Source organism: Xyrauchen texanus, chromosome 18, assembly GCF_025860055.1.
Source record: "Xyrauchen texanus isolate HMW12.3.18 chromosome 18, RBS_HiC_50CHRs, whole genome shotgun sequence".
Taxonomy (NCBI): Eukaryota; Metazoa; Chordata; class Actinopteri; order Cypriniformes; family Catostomidae; genus Xyrauchen; species Xyrauchen texanus.
The window spans coordinates 28,846,831-28,863,674 of NC_068293.1; the positions used below are offsets into that span (position 1 = coordinate 28,846,831).

General features: G+C 37.6%; 1 protein-coding gene across 1 annotated transcript; it reads right to left on the reverse strand.

The window, feature by feature from the left end:
- Nucleotides 1-12,424: 12,424 nt before the first annotated feature.
- On the reverse strand, nucleotides 12,425-16,844 carry LOC127658672 (zinc finger protein ZIC 5-like). Its single transcript, XM_052148081.1, has 2 exons — nucleotides 15,656-16,844; nucleotides 12,425-14,030 (listed from the first exon to the last, which is right to left on the reverse strand). Exons 1-2 carry the CDS (start codon nucleotides 16,698-16,700, stop codon nucleotides 13,585-13,587), a joined length of 1,491 nt encoding a protein of 496 aa, XP_052004041.1. The 5' UTR covers nucleotides 16,701-16,844; the 3' UTR covers nucleotides 12,425-13,584.

Below are 16,844 nucleotides of genomic sequence, written 5' to 3' on the forward strand. Positions count from 1 at the left end.
AAAAACAAAAATGATTTACAAACTCTTTAAATGGCTGTTCTTTTTGCACATATTTTATTTTATTAAAACCAAATGATTTACACTTTCAAAGGGTAGACTGATCTATTGTTATGATTGTTATTATTATGCCTTATTTCTGCTTTTGATTCATTTTTCTTAATTTTTGCTCAACGTAATGATTTTAAAAGCAAGAGCTCTTCAGACTAGCTACTTTAATGTTTTGAAATGTAGCGTATATTGTGTTGGTATATGATCCAGACACAACAATCAAACTTAGATTGTTGACGGTAGCGTAGTTACATGCATCAGCAAAATGTCAACAAGGTTTTTACAGCTTTAAATGCAAGAGTAATTTATATAAAGACACCAAAAATAGCCTAGTTCTCCTTAATTCGCTTCTCCTAAGCTTTAATTATTTAAATTGGGCCATTATATATATATATATACATATATATATATATATATATATATATATATATATATATATATATATATATATATATATATATATATATATATATATATATATATATATATAATATTTTTTTTTTTTTATTTAAAGTAGGACTAATTATTACATTTTTATATAAACCCATTAGTTGCATTTTTGTAAACGTCTTGGTGGAACACTGATGTTAGCGAAGGATATTTCTCTCTGAATAACCAGAGAGTTTGAGCTGACTCTTTTATTTTAAATGGAGACAGATCAAAGGGCAAACCCCAGTAAACCTTCTCCGGTCTTTGTCTGCGGTTGCTATGGCTTCCAGTCGAGGGGCCGCGTAAATCAGACTCGATACAGTGCGACAAAAAGTCTGATCACTTTTTTCATTTTTAGTCGGCTTGACCCAATATACCCTTTTTAATGTATTTTCTTACCATGAACTTTAATGAATAGCTAATGTCCAACATGATGTTTATTCAGCTGCTGCTGCATAATTGTTTGTCCATAAAGGACTCTCTCTGTCACTCTTGTTTTCATTTATTTGTTTTAAGTTAAAACCAATGAAATGCTGTCTATTGTCCTGATTATTATTATTATTATTATTATTATTACTCTGATCTAATCTGAAATGTGGGCTGTCATTACCTGCTAAATTGAAGTCACGTATTGACATGCATGAGTGCGTTATGAAAATAGTTTGTAACTTTTTAATATTCAAATTTTATTTGAATTATCTTTTTCTTGATAGTCACGTCAGGCCTGTAGAGCACTATGAGCAGATGCATTTTCCACTATACACTGTTCAGTCTTTGGAACAGCCTATGGGTGGATTCCCCAATTACAGGCCCCCCTGCAAATTGACTTTTCCTTCTGTTGTGACAAAATGGTGCAATTGTCGCGTAGCCTCCAGGATAATCAGCGCATCATGGTTTTATGTATATTACAGCGGCTGGCTCATTATCACTCAACTGCTCGTGAATTAGAGAAATTAAAACAATTCCGCGATATCTTTCATGGATGCGATAAAACAGATACGCTTTTGAGTGCTAGTGAGCTTGCTGTGTGTCTTGACTGCTTGGCGCAGCTTGTACTATCTCACCCACTGGTTTTCTGATGAAAGAAGAACAGAACTTTCAGAAGTGTGCCGCCGGATGCTGTCAGAATTAAGGGCACGAAGAGAATGGCTGTTCATAAAGGCGATATTTATTGCTTCTTGGCTGTTAAGACTTCTGCTGTTGAAATCTCCTAGAACGGTGCCGATGCATCCATACAGCAAACGAGAAGAATATATGATCTGTCTGCTCTTATAGGTTGCTGCCTGGTCATATTTGTACCTGCCCATAGTTCTAATGAGGAACAGGTGCACTATGTGGATTAAAGTCAATCCACATTTAATCCAATCCACTTTATCTCTAAAAGAAATCACACAATAAAAAAAGTGTGTTTGGTCACATAAATGCTATATTGTTGTTGTGATTGCCATATCAAACATTTCCCTTGCAAGTCCATAATTTAATGGCATTTCTAACATGCATGATCTAATTTAACGTTCAGTTTGTGCTATTGTAGAGGCCATTGGGCTTTGGCTTTGGCTTTATCTTGGGGTGACCGGCGAGCCACATAGGCCTATACTTTTCCAACTCACCGATTTTACTGTCAGGTACCGAGTCTCCCTTGGACATGTAAACACAACCCCAGCCTCTGGTCGATCACCTTGTCTTGACACATGTTCGCCAGACTATCACCGTGTCTATCTGGTGCTTGGCATTTCACAAGCCATGCAGGAAACGCACACACCTTTGTGTTGACAAGTCTCACTTAAAATAGATTTTTACAATACGGTAAAACGTTAAAATGAACCACATAGATAATACAAATTAATTAATTAATAATGTTAACAAATGTATTAGATGTGATGCTTAATGTTTATTCTAATCGTGTAATTTTAACTCGTATATTTTCACTAATATCATATTTTAATGTAGGCCTACATGAACTGATGTATTTAATCGTGTTATGTTAATAATGATAGTTATGCATAAATGAGACAAGTTGCCGATAAGTCATGAAATAGCCTGAAGTCACAATTGATTTTGATTTCATCACCCCACAACGTTAACAAAGTTAGATTATGGACTGTGCTCATTTTGGCTGGCGATTGGTCAGATGGGACATATAAATATGATCTGTGTTTAGTTTCTGTAATGGTGTGCCGTCACTGAATCACTCCCTCAAAAATTAACCCATTTCCTCGTAAATGTTTAGGCTAATCAGTATATTGTGATTTTATTTTAGCTTTACCAACTATTTGCTTCAAGTTTTTAGTCTGCCATATTATAGAATATATTTGTTCTTTTCGTTTGTTCTCGTTAAACTGCTTGAAAATGAAACTCTTACAATGTATTAGGCCTAAGTTTCCCGTTCGTAAAAAAAATTTGTATTTTATTTTGTGGTCTTTAGGAAAAAATACAAACTGTAATAATAATTTACACGTACAAATAATTATATAGGCCTATAGAGATTTGTTTTTAAACAGTATAACTATTTTTTTTTTCATTGGCCTGTGCTGTTGACAATTTCAGCGTGTGCCTGTGTTTGCACAGTCAAGCTCTTAATTGTAGTTTATGACATCATCTCCGCTAATCCAATTAAACATGTTTGTCCTATAGACCCAGAACTTTGTGAAGAAAGAATACCGCTGTTTAAATAAAGGGCAGCTGACCTTTATGGCTTTGAATTAAACACATTTGTTTTATTGGACTTTCATGTGGCCTTGTTCATTACTTCTGTTGTATTATCTATTTTGGGAAAATAGTCCAATAGTCCAGCCCCAGCAAACCCCCCCCCCCCCTGCATCGTGATCATATTTGTCGGGAAAGTCTGGGACAGTCGCTTATTTTTGTAACCTGCCCTATCCACTCGAAAAACAGGGTGAGAGAGAATAAACTTAGTTGTGATTATGGAAACGCGAAATTTCTTTAAAAGTATCAATTCTCTTTGAGGCGATTTATTTTGTATTTTTTATTTAAGCTAAGTGGAAACTCAATCTTGAATTCGTTCAAATGATTTACTCGCTATAAAAGTTCACGATCAGGTCGAAATTCAAATGTTTGTTAATCAGTATTTCGTTAGCGTTTTTTATATTTACAGACAGGGTAATTCTCTGAAAAATGTTGAACGAAGTTTGTATTTAAAACAAACAATTTATTTGAAAGCGGCATGTCATAGCAGAGCTTGTGTATTATGGAAATTAAATTCGATTAGGAAAAGAAAAACACTTCGACCCAATACAATGCGTCATACGAAATAATGAGTAATGAACTTTGTCTTTATGACACCCTGACTTTATTCGACATAACGGGTTTGTGTACAGCAGCATTTTAGGTCCATATACATTTTTATAAGACTTATTTTGAATGCATACGTAACTTTCTTATTTTATAAATTGGCAACGCTTTCATCTGATTCATGGTGACAGTAGCTTCTTATCTTTATTTGATCATACGAAATCTTATAACCACGTGTCCATTTAAACAATCACTTTAGTGACTTAATTCGTTTGACTTTCGTTGAATCCTCCTGTAAATCACACATGGCACTGTAAAGAGATACGGTTCATGAATTGCAATTATATTTTCCTTTGCGCTGTATGAAACCCTCATTTGTTCCCCAATTTCAAGAAGAATATTTGGATTTTAAGCATGAGGTCGACCTATAAATTCAAATGGCGTTGGCCCTCCTTTTTATATATATTTAATTGTTTTGAATTAGGCTATATTTGTAGCCTATCTAAAGGATTTTATATCAGTTTATTGAAACAAGAAACTATTTAAATATTGTGGCCAATAAAAAGCTAAAGCCTACTCATTTTTTGTCTTAATAAGCCATACTCAACCGCAAATGTCCTCAGAGCTTCCTTTGCATATCAATAAAAATGTTGCCTCTTCAACAGAGAAACCACATGGGGTGAATAAACTTTACAAACTTCAGCCTGTGCTGAAACTGCAGCTTAATTTAAGCATGCTCTAACTATACTGACAATAAACGTATTCCCAATTTATACACGTAATGATTATTAAACACGTAAATAATATTAAGGTCAATGTGCATACCAGCAAACTTAAGTCACCGACCCATAACAGGGAATGAACCGTCATTTCAAAATGGAAACGAACTGAAGCCTATATTTTATCATTTCTATGTGCAGGAAGCTGTAGTTGAGGATGAGCTGTCATATCAGTTTGGTGAAGGCGCTAATGTTGTTGGAGTGTTGAGGCAGTGATGCTCAGGTAAGGAGCCTCTCTTGTCTGAACCACAGCGCAGCTGACTGCTCCAGGAGCCAAAGTAATGAGGGTTCCGTTGGGGGCCGCCTGGTTGGAGAGGTGGCTTAACCCTGCCCGAACGAGGCAGGAGCCCGGGTTCTGCTTTATCAATCGGAGCCCCTTGCAGAGCATGCTGCCGTCTACGAATATTTTGACAATGCACGAGTTGATGAAAGGAAGCTTGTCCGTTTTTGTTGTTGCATGATCATTCAGATTGCAGCTGAATTACGTGTATAAAAAATGGTGAGTTTGAAATCTAAACAAACGCGCCCATTTCACAGTGGATTAAAACCATGTTCCCCAACTTGTGTTTTAGAGCTATAACATTTAAATCAAATTTAAGGCAATGCCTAAAATATCTCGAATTTACCTAAAGTGTAAAACGTCTTTGCATGTTTTGAATTGGACAAAATGCATCTTGGTTTTATCTATAATAAAGACATTTTATTAAATGTATTATCTCAAGTTATAGCATTTTATTTGTCTTCTCATCCAGTATTATTAAACAACATTATTTTGATTCATGCACAAATCTCTGAGGCATGCCATTTTATGAATCAAGATTATCTTAATAATCAAATGTAATGTTTCCACTTGAGTGCATATTGCTATGTAGAAAGTAGCTACAAGCAAAGGGACTTTCTAAAACCAGACAATTAATGTAATGTAAAGAGAAATCTGCAAGTGTCACCAAGATGAATTTGCTCTGTTATTTTAGCAAGATATGCTGTCATTTACCATTGAAAATGTCAAGAAAGGGGCAAAGGTGGTCATCCCCTAAGAGATGTGCCTAATTATATAATTTGTCTTGTGATTGGGACAGACCACTGTAAAGTCTCCACTGGGATCACTTCTTCAGCAGCAGAGTCTATCATCCGTTTCATCAACACTCATTTATGTGAGGGCACAGTGAGCAAGTTCATTTATCTTTTTTCATCTTCAGGAACTAGACAAGGCATGCAGACATTCAGTAGCCTACAATACCATTTAGTACATTTAAGATTATTATATCAGATCTTCATGTCATATACATACTATATATTAATAGGGACCTTTAAAGATGTCAACTGATGAAAAGTATTGCAGGTTTCTGAGAGAGGCTATTTGAACCACCAGGTTTTGAGTAATTACATATTTTCTATTAAATGTTTAAAGTGAGCTGTGATCTCATACAGACTGTAAAACAGACTGTTTTTATTTTCGACATCAAACTCTGTGTAAATCCTGCCAGAAAACTTAGATGGGTGCTTTTAGCACAATTGAAGGGTCACAGTCAAATTACTTCTGCTTGGCAACATCTTGAAAATGTGTGATGGAATAGAACATGGCCTGTGTTTTATTAAATATAGTCCTAATAAAATGTTCTAACTTATGTGTTCATTGAACTTTGTCTAACATTTCTCGGAACTATGATGTTTAAACCAAATATCACAACTTTGCAGCCAGTACTGGCAAAGTTCTGAGGAGTGAAATGTGTTTTTGTGTGTGTGTCCATGTATTCCCTACGTTGTGGGGAACAAATGTCCCCACATGTATAGTAAAACCTGAAATGTTTGATGTTGTGGGGACAATCAGTTGTTCCCCATGAGAAAATCAGCTTATGAATCATACTAAATGATGTTTTTTGAAAATGTCAAAATGCAGACATTTTTATGTGAGTGTTAGGATTAGGGGATGGAATATAAAGTTTGTACAGTATTAAAAACCATTATGGAGTGTCCTCATAAAACATGAAAACCCAGTACGTGTGGTCGGTCATTCTGAATCGGCATTGATGCACTCATAACCTCATCAAGGTTGGGCATAAGCATGTGCCACTCCTATACTTATTCTGAGATGCGCATACACAGCATTGCAGATTGCATATATGCAGCATGGATTCGCACCTGCTGAGGGGGGAATGAAGCATTGCATTCTGGAGATATTCTGCGAGCACACCTTGCGTACCTCCACAAAATTTCACAGCAGAAAGCAAGTCATTATCAACTCAGGGGCACCATTGACACCAGTCTATGAGAGATATTTCCAGTAGTTCAAAGCCATTTCTAATGGCCATTCCAAGATCATCTTGAAACAGAGAAAGTTGCTTGTAATGTTTAAGAATATCTAGTAGCTACCCTTGTGCATCCAGCAGGAGTTTTATTGTCCGGTGATGCACTAGGGGTAGTCCAGGGTATTCTATAGGAGAGTTTACAGGTTTATTAAGCAGGGATTAGTCCCTCCCTGATATACGGTGGGATCTTTTATATGATCTTCAATTCAATCATCAATAGAGTATAATAATGTCAAGTCAATAAAGTTACAACTGCATGAACTGGCTTTTTTAATGGGTTTTGACTTTTTACTGTTGACTTTCTCTTCTTTTGCTCATCTCCTTCCTACTTGAGAGTTGTGTGTTTGTACTGTCTCTCTCTCTCTTCTTTTCCCTCACTGAGATGTTCTAGCACTGTGGTTGACCAGCTGTGCAGGATGACTTCCTCTCACTGAATGTTGACCTTTTCTTCTATGAAAGATGCCGTAGTCAGAGGCACAACTCTGATGTGGTAATCATGATAGTTCGTCAGATGTGGCAGGAATCAGCATCTACAGAATGTACAAAGACTGTGTTGCATATTATGCATACAGTATTATTTGTACATCCAAATTAGTCAGTATGTGCCATGCAATTCCTTTTTGTTTTGAAGATTGGTTACAGAATGATAAAATGGCAAGTAGGTGTGCTACTACTAGATGTTGGAATTTTAAAGTCCGACACATCTTTCTCATTGCTGAGATGAGTCACAGTGCTTTTAGACAGGCTTGTTTCCAAAATCTCTTCTAGAATCCTGTTTTCATGTTGCTTTATTTTATTGTTGAACAGGCCAAAAATTTCTTTTTTTAATAGCCTACTGTGCAGTTGTGAATAGGAGCCACTAACCTGCTTTCTATACTGGAGAGTGTGTCTTTTGAATATTTATAAATGAAGTCCTCCCATCAATCCATCTGTGTCAAGCAAACTATATACTCCACAGTTCTGTTCCTTTTGTCTATGCAGTGAATATGATATAACCTTAGTCTTTAATGTAAATTGTAACATCTACAGCAAGAAACAACACTGATAACTCTACATTAACCTCTACATTAACTGGTATGTCCACGATCCACATTCAAGCAGGCCACAATGTCCATGTAATATGTTTCCTAGACCAAACAGCTTTTAAATCAAACATTTGCATCCTCTCCTAGGACAAGGCCCAGCACCACAAATGCTTCTGAACATGTGCCACATGGATAGTGTTTTTCTATTGGATGTCCAGACTTGCATTTAGGGCCATTTAAACAGGACCTGTCAAATACAAGGCAAGCAGAGAACTGGTCGCATGGCTCTGGGTTTGGTTCATTTGCTGCACAGGCTGAACAGACCAGGTGTATAGCTCTGGCTCCTGGACATGTCCGTGGACGACCTTGCTCTCATCTCCAACTGCCTTGGAATGCCTCCCAGTCCTGGGGATCCATATTTGGACAAGTATCAAGTTTGTAGACCCACAGATGTTGTGGAGAGGCCAGATATTATGACCGTTTTCTCATGCAGACAGGCATGATGATTCATATGTGTTAAAAAAGGGGTTCCTCTGTTGCGATGAATATATGGATAATCCACTCAAATATACTTTGAATTTTAAATTACAATTTGTTTTTTTTTTTTCTTCTTTTTTGTGATTTATCGTTAATAAGATTTACTCACAAAATGTCAATAACATGGCCACGAGTAGTATTATTTCATACTCTGTTCTTTAATTCAGGTTTGGGTTGGAAATTAATTAAAATCACAAAAACATTTTCAGTTGTACAACAGGTTTAAAATTAGCAATTACTTCAACTAATGCCATCACTAATTATCCAGGCTGTTATTTTTTATTTTTTAATGTCCAAGAATTTGAAGTGAAAGGAAATATTTAGAACAATCCCTACATTTCTTAACATTGAATTGCTCAGTAATTGCTTAGCACAACAAAATGATTGTGCATTAAACAGACATGCATATAGACTTCTGACCACTTTTAACTAAACTCTGAACTGTTTTGTTGGTTGACAAAAAAAGACCAGAGATGCAAACTACTATCCTTTAGGTTAAAGTCACCTTTTTTTAAGCTAATTTGCCCAAATTGTTAAAATATTTTACATCTCTTAATAGGGATACTTTAAGCTTAACAACAACAACAACAACAACAAAAAGCTTTAAATACAACAAAAACAAACTGAAAATCCTGAAACACCTGCTATGAATGTCTCACCTTTTTCACCTCTCACGAGTTTGCATCCATGAAGATGCACTGGCTGTCCACATCTTTGATAGCTTATAATTTTGTTCTTAAACAGTCTTTCCTACTAGACATGATAAGTCATACCAGGCATGGCTGCACACCACACTCATTCAAAACTTTTAATATTACAAACATTAAATATAAATATGCCTTTAAAATAAACTTTAATCTGCAACGTGAATACAGTACCCGTATTTGCTTGACCTTATACTGAAGCAGACAAATCATGTTCTCCATTCCAAGCCACAAGTTTCTCAGTTCTTAAAACATGCAAAGTCTGTGTGGAGTTATATGGTCGACAACAACAAAAAGTTGCACTGTTAGATAACTTTATCATCGGATAATTTTCTACAATCAAATATATAGAAATGCAATGACCTTTGATTCATATATTTTAATCTTTGATTAAGGCTACATGAACTACTGATGTATAGCATTCTATAAAGTTTATTAATGACATGTCCAAAGAAATGGTGTTACCAAGGAAGCGTTTGAGAGATAGCCTAAGTCAAAATAAATGATGATGTGCTCGAATAGTAATTGATTTAATGAAGTTTCTATGGAACTATTAAAAGCGAGTGGAGGTCAGACGAGCGGCACCCCTGAGCGCTCATTGTCAGATGTTTAACTCAAGCAATCTTTTGGGAAAGACATCGGGGCTAATAGGTGAACTCACAGCTGTCTGAGTCGGGCTTGAGCTTTCAGAGCAAATAGCAAACAACTAGTCTACTCATCCGGCCTCTAACCGAATGGGACGGCAAACTTTCTTAACAACATCATCTTCGTACATGCAAGAAGCAGAAGCACGACGCCTCATCAATAACTGCACTAAACGCGAAAAGCATACAAAATCCTTGTTCTAGAGTTGAGTTCATAAACACGTACTTACGTAGCACTGTATGAACACCCCACGAGTTTAAGCATCCATGCATCAAAAGTTTTACTCTCCGTGTTTTAATGTTAAATCTCGGAGTGCAGAGAGGAAACAAGCAGCCTTGCAGATACAACTGGGTTGTTTTCTCGCTTATTCGGGAAACTTAAGATAGTAGGCAGGTAGGGTGCTTGGAAGAGTTTGGCAGAGTGCCTGGACTGGAGAATGAATATGTGCCCAGTTTTCTTGGTCTTCAAAGCATATAGTGTTGTCAAACACTCAACGGATGTTTAAAGCGCAACGCATATGTAGAAGTTGTTTATATTTTAAAAATTTTAAATTAACGCATGTTAGTAGCCTACTTGTGGACAATTATTTCGTGGTTGTCTTTGCAAAAGTACGGCTGACAAATAATTTGGTTTAGACTTTTATAAGATATATTTCTTATGTTTTAAATAGCGTCAACATTTTGACAAGTTTGCCTTCGTGCTTGTGCCTATTGTTTTGATTGAATGATTAAACCATTTATATATTAAGTTGTCAAATAATTCTACAAATAAAATGCTAATCACATATGATTTTAAATAATTAACATTCTCCATGTAGTTCACAATATGATTTAATCAGCAGACCTGTCGATGTAAATAAACTAGCTAACAATCGTTTTTGTTGATGAACAAAGCATTATTCATTCTTAACTTGGATGATAAGTATACAAGTTTAATTATCACGAGCTTAGAGGTTGACTAAACCAAAAGCTAAATGAAAACCACCACGCATAACGCGTTTAATATGATTTTTAATTATGTTTGTGTCGTTCAATATTTAATACACGTGTTTCATAACGCCTCTCTCTCCCTAGACACCAACACCAAAACACCATGACAAATATTCCATTAGTGCCGTAATTTACCTCTGAGACTTTACACGTTCTCAAATGAAGTCTGGCAGTGTGAGTTAAACATATGTATGCTCAAACAGATAAAGTGTAAAGTGCATTTTCCTAATGGAGAATATGATGATTAAACTAATGCATGTTCTCTTTTCCCTGAGATCTTCAAATGCTCTACTTTTGCGTCAAAAAGAAAAGGGGGATGCGCAATGACTTGGGTATTTTTGAACTCACGTCAAACAAATAACGAGAAGCTGACGGTGTGAAATCTGACTTGTAAACAGACTCCTCTGATGTGATCATTCTGTCCAATAAAGGTAAAACGAGAGAGAAGTCGCTGCGTTTTCACACTGACTTCTGCTTTGTCTTTTGAAAAGTGGCGTCTGAGAGTCTGACTCTTAGAGTTACTGATTTGCAGGCTGCATGTTAAGGTAGAACATGTAAGTGATTTCCACGGGCATTGCACTAAAGGAGAACAAATCGCTGACAAAGGGGGTAGCTTTTCGATTCAATAGCGTCGTTAGGACGACCGAAAAGTATGCCTCAGATAATAAGTTCTACTTCAAAGCGTCCCCCATTCAGCTGTGACTGCTGCAGCTTTTATGAACTCCCCCTTTTCATTCCGAAAGGACTGTCTCTTTGGTTATTTTTCACCATGTTTATTTTGCACTATTCAAAAGGCACTTGTTTTGAATATATAGAAGATCATTCTTTCTTCTGGATAAGAATAGTTTGCGTACAAAAGGTGTTAGCGCGCCCGCTTATTTCCAAAGTAAACCTCAATGCGTAGGAGGGATTTCAAAGATTTGGGAGCAAACAATATGAGAGACTCTGACGAAGTGCGAATTGACTGCTCTAACGTAGCATGAAACTAAAGGTCAGTGCGACTGTATCTTAATAGAGTGTTTCAAATTGAAGTTGCCTGTTTCCAGTGTCTGGTAAACACACACACACACACACACACACACACGCACTGTTTATGAAGTGCACTTGAACTTCGCTTTATTTATGGGGCGTTTCACTGACGCAAAAAGATAGATTTAAAACATCCAAATCCACTGAACGGTGTAACGCAATATGAGGCGTGCATTCATGTGCGTTAGCATTCATTTACATTTCTATTCTTTTTCTTTCTGCATAGGAAGCATAATATAACTTGATACAGTTTTCTCGCACAAAAACCGCTAAATGAAATGTTGCTCTGTTACACAATATTGCGTCGGCTGATTTAAAGGGAGAATGTGTTCGTGGAAGAGGTTGCCGCTTTGATGATTGACTATTTATTAGTAGTTTGTATTGTTTCTTCTCTAAATATTGAAATGGGACCTATAGAAATCGCACCGTGCAGTGTTTTGTTCTGAAGTGGGTCTCTTTGAAGTGGTGCAGGACTTGCGCTGGTCAGCTCTGAGTCTACAGTCTTGAACAGGGGGCACAGGGGGAGGTTGTTTCATTTTCACCATACATTATTCTCCTTATTGTCAGGCGTCTTTGGTGTCTTATATTCCCATGAATGATTCATCTATTGGTGGATTTGTGCTATTCTTCCTTTCATAACGTGCTATATAAACAAGTCATACGTTTTTCCATTTGGGGGAATATTTTATTCAGCAGAAATTCAGAAAATAAATAATTGGTCATTCGTTGGGAAACAGCACAGTTTTCTAGCATTGTCTGTTACGTTGTTGGTCATTTAATGAGTGTATAAGTCCTGCCTTTATTCAAGTTTTCCATATATTTATACACAAACATCACATGTCTTCACAACTTTTAAGTTTTCCATTAATACCATCATGCACCTCAACAGAAAGAGTTACTACACGGGTCATGCGAAAGAATCTTCACATTATACAGCCTATTCAAGTAAGACCCTTTTTACAGAACACGGAAAAAAAACACTTAATTTCACCAAAATTACATTATTCTTTGGTGTATCTGTACTTTCAGACCAACATTAATACCAGCAAATAAATTACAATGTACAAAACTCGTAGTGACTCTACAACAACATTTACAAGCATCAATACCAGATAATATTTACAAATCAATCAGGGATAGGCCTGTCAATAATACAATATTAGGGTCTCAAAGGACATATTCGTACTCTTAAATCAGAGTTACATTGATTTTGCATAAAATATAGATTTAAATAAATATCACAAAACCGTCCTGACCACGGTTATTGGTATAAAATTTAACAAAGACTCAACCCATTTAAAACTCGTTTTTTTTTCTTTGACACTGACAATATACATGTAAAACTCAATTTATTATCACTGCACTCTTTCCCAAACTCTAAACATGCCCCTTAGACATTTAACGTGTAAAATGCTTTTCTATAAAAGATTTCTGTGCAACGAAGGGGTTGTAATGTAAAAAAAGAAAAAGAAACATACTATAATTAATATTCTTTTTTTTTATCAGAATTATTTTATGAAAAGTCAGGTACAATCTTAAAAAAATGGAAAAGTCAATAATTTCATGTTTGATTTCGAAATGTCATAATTAATTTAGCACGTAACTGCTTATGTTATCATCATCATAGGGAACATACATTGCATCAATGCTCTGAGCAAGTTTTAAGGGCAAACTGGTGGCAAAATCTCTTTCACCCTCTGACATCCATACGAGGTTCCATGTCCCTTCAACTGGAACGCTTCAATTGTGATCTTTTTTTATTCATTTATTCATTATTATATTATTATTATTGAATAGGGACCATTCATCACGAATTCAAATATTCATTGATGTTCACATCAGAGCATTGCCCTTGGATCTGTGTGTCTGAAAGTTTCTTCGTCATCAGATTCCGACGTTGGCACATCACTGGAGGGAGTGTGTAGGTTGTTTGCTCCAGCGCTCCCATGGCACACGTACCACTCATTTAGGTTGGTCACCTGAGGCGAAAGGTTTGATGAACGGTTCCTGTGGGGCTCCAGGTTTGGTGAGAAGGTATCACCGATCGTCGTGGACGAGGGATGGTAAGAAGAGCTCGTGTTGGCGGAAGGGGGCGGAGGAGACTTGCAGTGAACCTTCATGTGTTTGCGCAGAGAGCTCGGGTGTGTGTACGACTTGTCACAGCCCCTCACTTTACAGAAGTAAGGCTTATCACTCGTGTGGACGTGAGAGTGCTTCTTCCTGTCACTGCTGTTGGCAAATTTCCTGTCACAGCCATCAAACTCGCATTTGAACGGCTTCTCGCCTAAGAGATAACACAAATTGGGAGAAAATGTGGTGAAGAAATCATCCGTGTACTTTTTAAATCATTAGGGAAGTTTTTGCTCATTAGAAAATGAAAGCTAATTTATGTTAATTTAGTGACCAGTAGCATTAGATGGGCAACCAACGTATTTAACCAATGCGTCGCCTTGAAAACAGCATTAATAGAATGCATTCAGTGATTGGTGGTTTAGTTTAGAGAATCAAAACACTTTGAGATGCTGCTGTAACTCCACAGTAGCTTATTATTTCCTGCTATAGCATATGGAAATATTATATATGCTTCAGCTACGCCACACTCTGTAAACGTATGCTGCTCTCACCTACTGAAGTGTGCAAAAGTGGATCCAAGATTTTATTTTTATTATTTTATTATTGTTATTATTATTTATTTATTACTGTATGTACCACTGACTCATGCATTTCAACTACACTAAAACATTTTAGCCGTCCATTTGAGGATATATCAGATTGCCTGGAGTGAAAGAAATGACATGACTTTTCGAGCTATCCAAATGATTTCATGTAAAAATATATTAAACGTAGTAATTTGTTCACTGTATCCTGCCGGGAAAATTGGCTTATTAAAAATGAGTCTTTTTACTCATATAGCCTACTCACTATTTATTCGAGATACCACAATGTGAACAGAATTCTAAATCTATGTGAGTTTTACATGTGGCTAGCCTATATATTCAGAGGGCACGTGGTGCATGGTAAATATAATTCCATCAAATAATATCCCAAACTATCAATGCAACTGCTTTACAGCTGGCAATAACACAATGTCTTACACTCTCTCACACTTCTCTCGCATACCAAGAAACTTTACAATGGGTTCAGGTTAATTAGTAGATGTTAGTACTGACAGGAGAGAGAGCTTGTATCATATATTTAAAATAATTGTCTAATTTAAGGCTTACATGTTTTAAATAATTTGTTAGAATAGAGACATACGAGCAACATCAGAAGCAGAGGCCTTCCTTGTCCTGCAAAAATGCCAAGAGCAAAGGCACCATAGTTTGGCACCATGGCTGGCAGTGGCACACTTTACATATTAACATTGGTATGGAATTATTTAATCTGTTTGTAGTTATCTGTGGCTAAAACAGAGACCACTGCGTGCCAAATGCTCAAGCATAACCTCTGGACATTATTTTGCCTGTAGTTTGATGTAAATATTCTTGCTTGTTATGTTCTAAACACAATAGCATCAAATTGTGAAACATGCGGTCATAACTGCAGCCTGATCTCTTCTACTAAAGTAAACTATTCATGCATCAAAGCGGTCAGGGTGAAACAATCAGTGTGCAAGCACAGATTTGTTCTAATGCGTAGTATTTGTAGAATCTACAACTGAATTATTATGCACTTCTAATTGCATTGCAAAGACGCGAAGCAGAAGAATACACATTGTAAACAAATAACCCTCTTCCCTTGGTTATGAAGAGGGGAAGTAAGTGATTATTTTCCCTCATAAAGCTGGTAGCCTAAATGTCAACACAAATCGATACGTAGTACGCCACATGTTCTTTCATAGATACATATCAACACGTTTTCCTGTGTATAAAGTTTTTTCAAATGAATTTTTGTGCACTTTTGACTTACCTGTGTGCGTCCTCTTGTGAATCTTGAGATTTTCCGAGCGCGCAAATACTTTGCCACAACCGGGAAATGGACACGGGAACGGTTTCTCTCCCGTGTGCACGCGGATGTGATTGATCAGTTTGTACTTTGCTTTGAACGCCTTTCCCTCGCGCGGACACTCTTCCCAGAAGCAGACGTGACTGCTTTGCTCCGGTCCTCCGACATGCTCCAGAATAACGTGGTTCACGAGCTCGTGCATGGTGCTAAAAGTTTTTGAGCATGGCTTCTTGGAGGTCTGCTCCTGATCAATCCACTTGCAGATTAACTCTTGCTTGATGGGCTGCCGCATGTATCGCAAAAACGCCCCCGTCGCTCCGTGAGGAGCCGTGGCGAGGTTCACATTAAAGTTCATAGAGTTGTAGCTGTGGAGAGAAGAAGATCCATAGTGCTCGGGCCTGTGGCCGAAGTGCTCTGGCCTGCCGTAGATGTCCCCCGGCAGACCCAGACGCATCTGCCCGTTGAGGGCATGGTGGTGATGGGCACCTGGGGCCGCTTGCTCGTGCAGTCCAGAGAAAAGTGGATGGGCACCACCTTCCGCGTGCCCATAAGCACCTGTTGGGGAAATGAACATGCCATGGTGATGAGGGGAGGAGGCGGAACTATGCTGGTCGCCAAGTGCATGCATAGCAGAGGCTGAGAGCTCTCTCCTGAGGATGAAGTCCCTGCTGGAGGTGTAGCCTGTGTGGGGGTGAGCCACGGGGAAACCAACTGTGGTCTGAGAAGACGTGAAAGACGCCGCGGTCAGGGCTTCGGGATGGCTTTGAAGAGGCTGAGAGGGACTAAGTTTGAGAGCATTGGTCTGTGCCATGTGCTCGGGTCCAAATGGAGTGAGAGCCACTCCGGGGTCGTTGCCCATCTCCCCAGGGTGGAGGTGGGCATGGTGGGAGTGTGGGTGATGCCCCCCTATACCCGGGAAGCCTGTCATATTCTGATGAGGAAGGGCTTGAGTCGATGCCAAATCCGCTAATCTTATCGCCGAATTCCTCTTGTTAAAAGGGGGCTCCATCACTACGCTGTCATGTCCGCCCTCGCTACTATTGTTTTCCCCAACTACAGGCCTTCCAAAACCATTAAAATATATGTATATGGCCGTCTATAGAACTTCTTTTGTCCTGCCTCTAACTCTGCTTGCTCCTTTTCCCACTCTGTC

Coding starts and splice junctions, on each gene's coding strand:
- LOC127658672 (XM_052148081.1), bottom strand. CDS start 16,700: ATGGAGCCCCCTTTTAACAAGAGGAATTCGGCGATAAGATTAGCGGAT. Junction 14,031..15,655: donor TCACAAGAGGACGCACACAG/GTAAGTCAAAAG, acceptor GTTATCTCTTAG/GCGAGAAGCCGTTCAAATGC.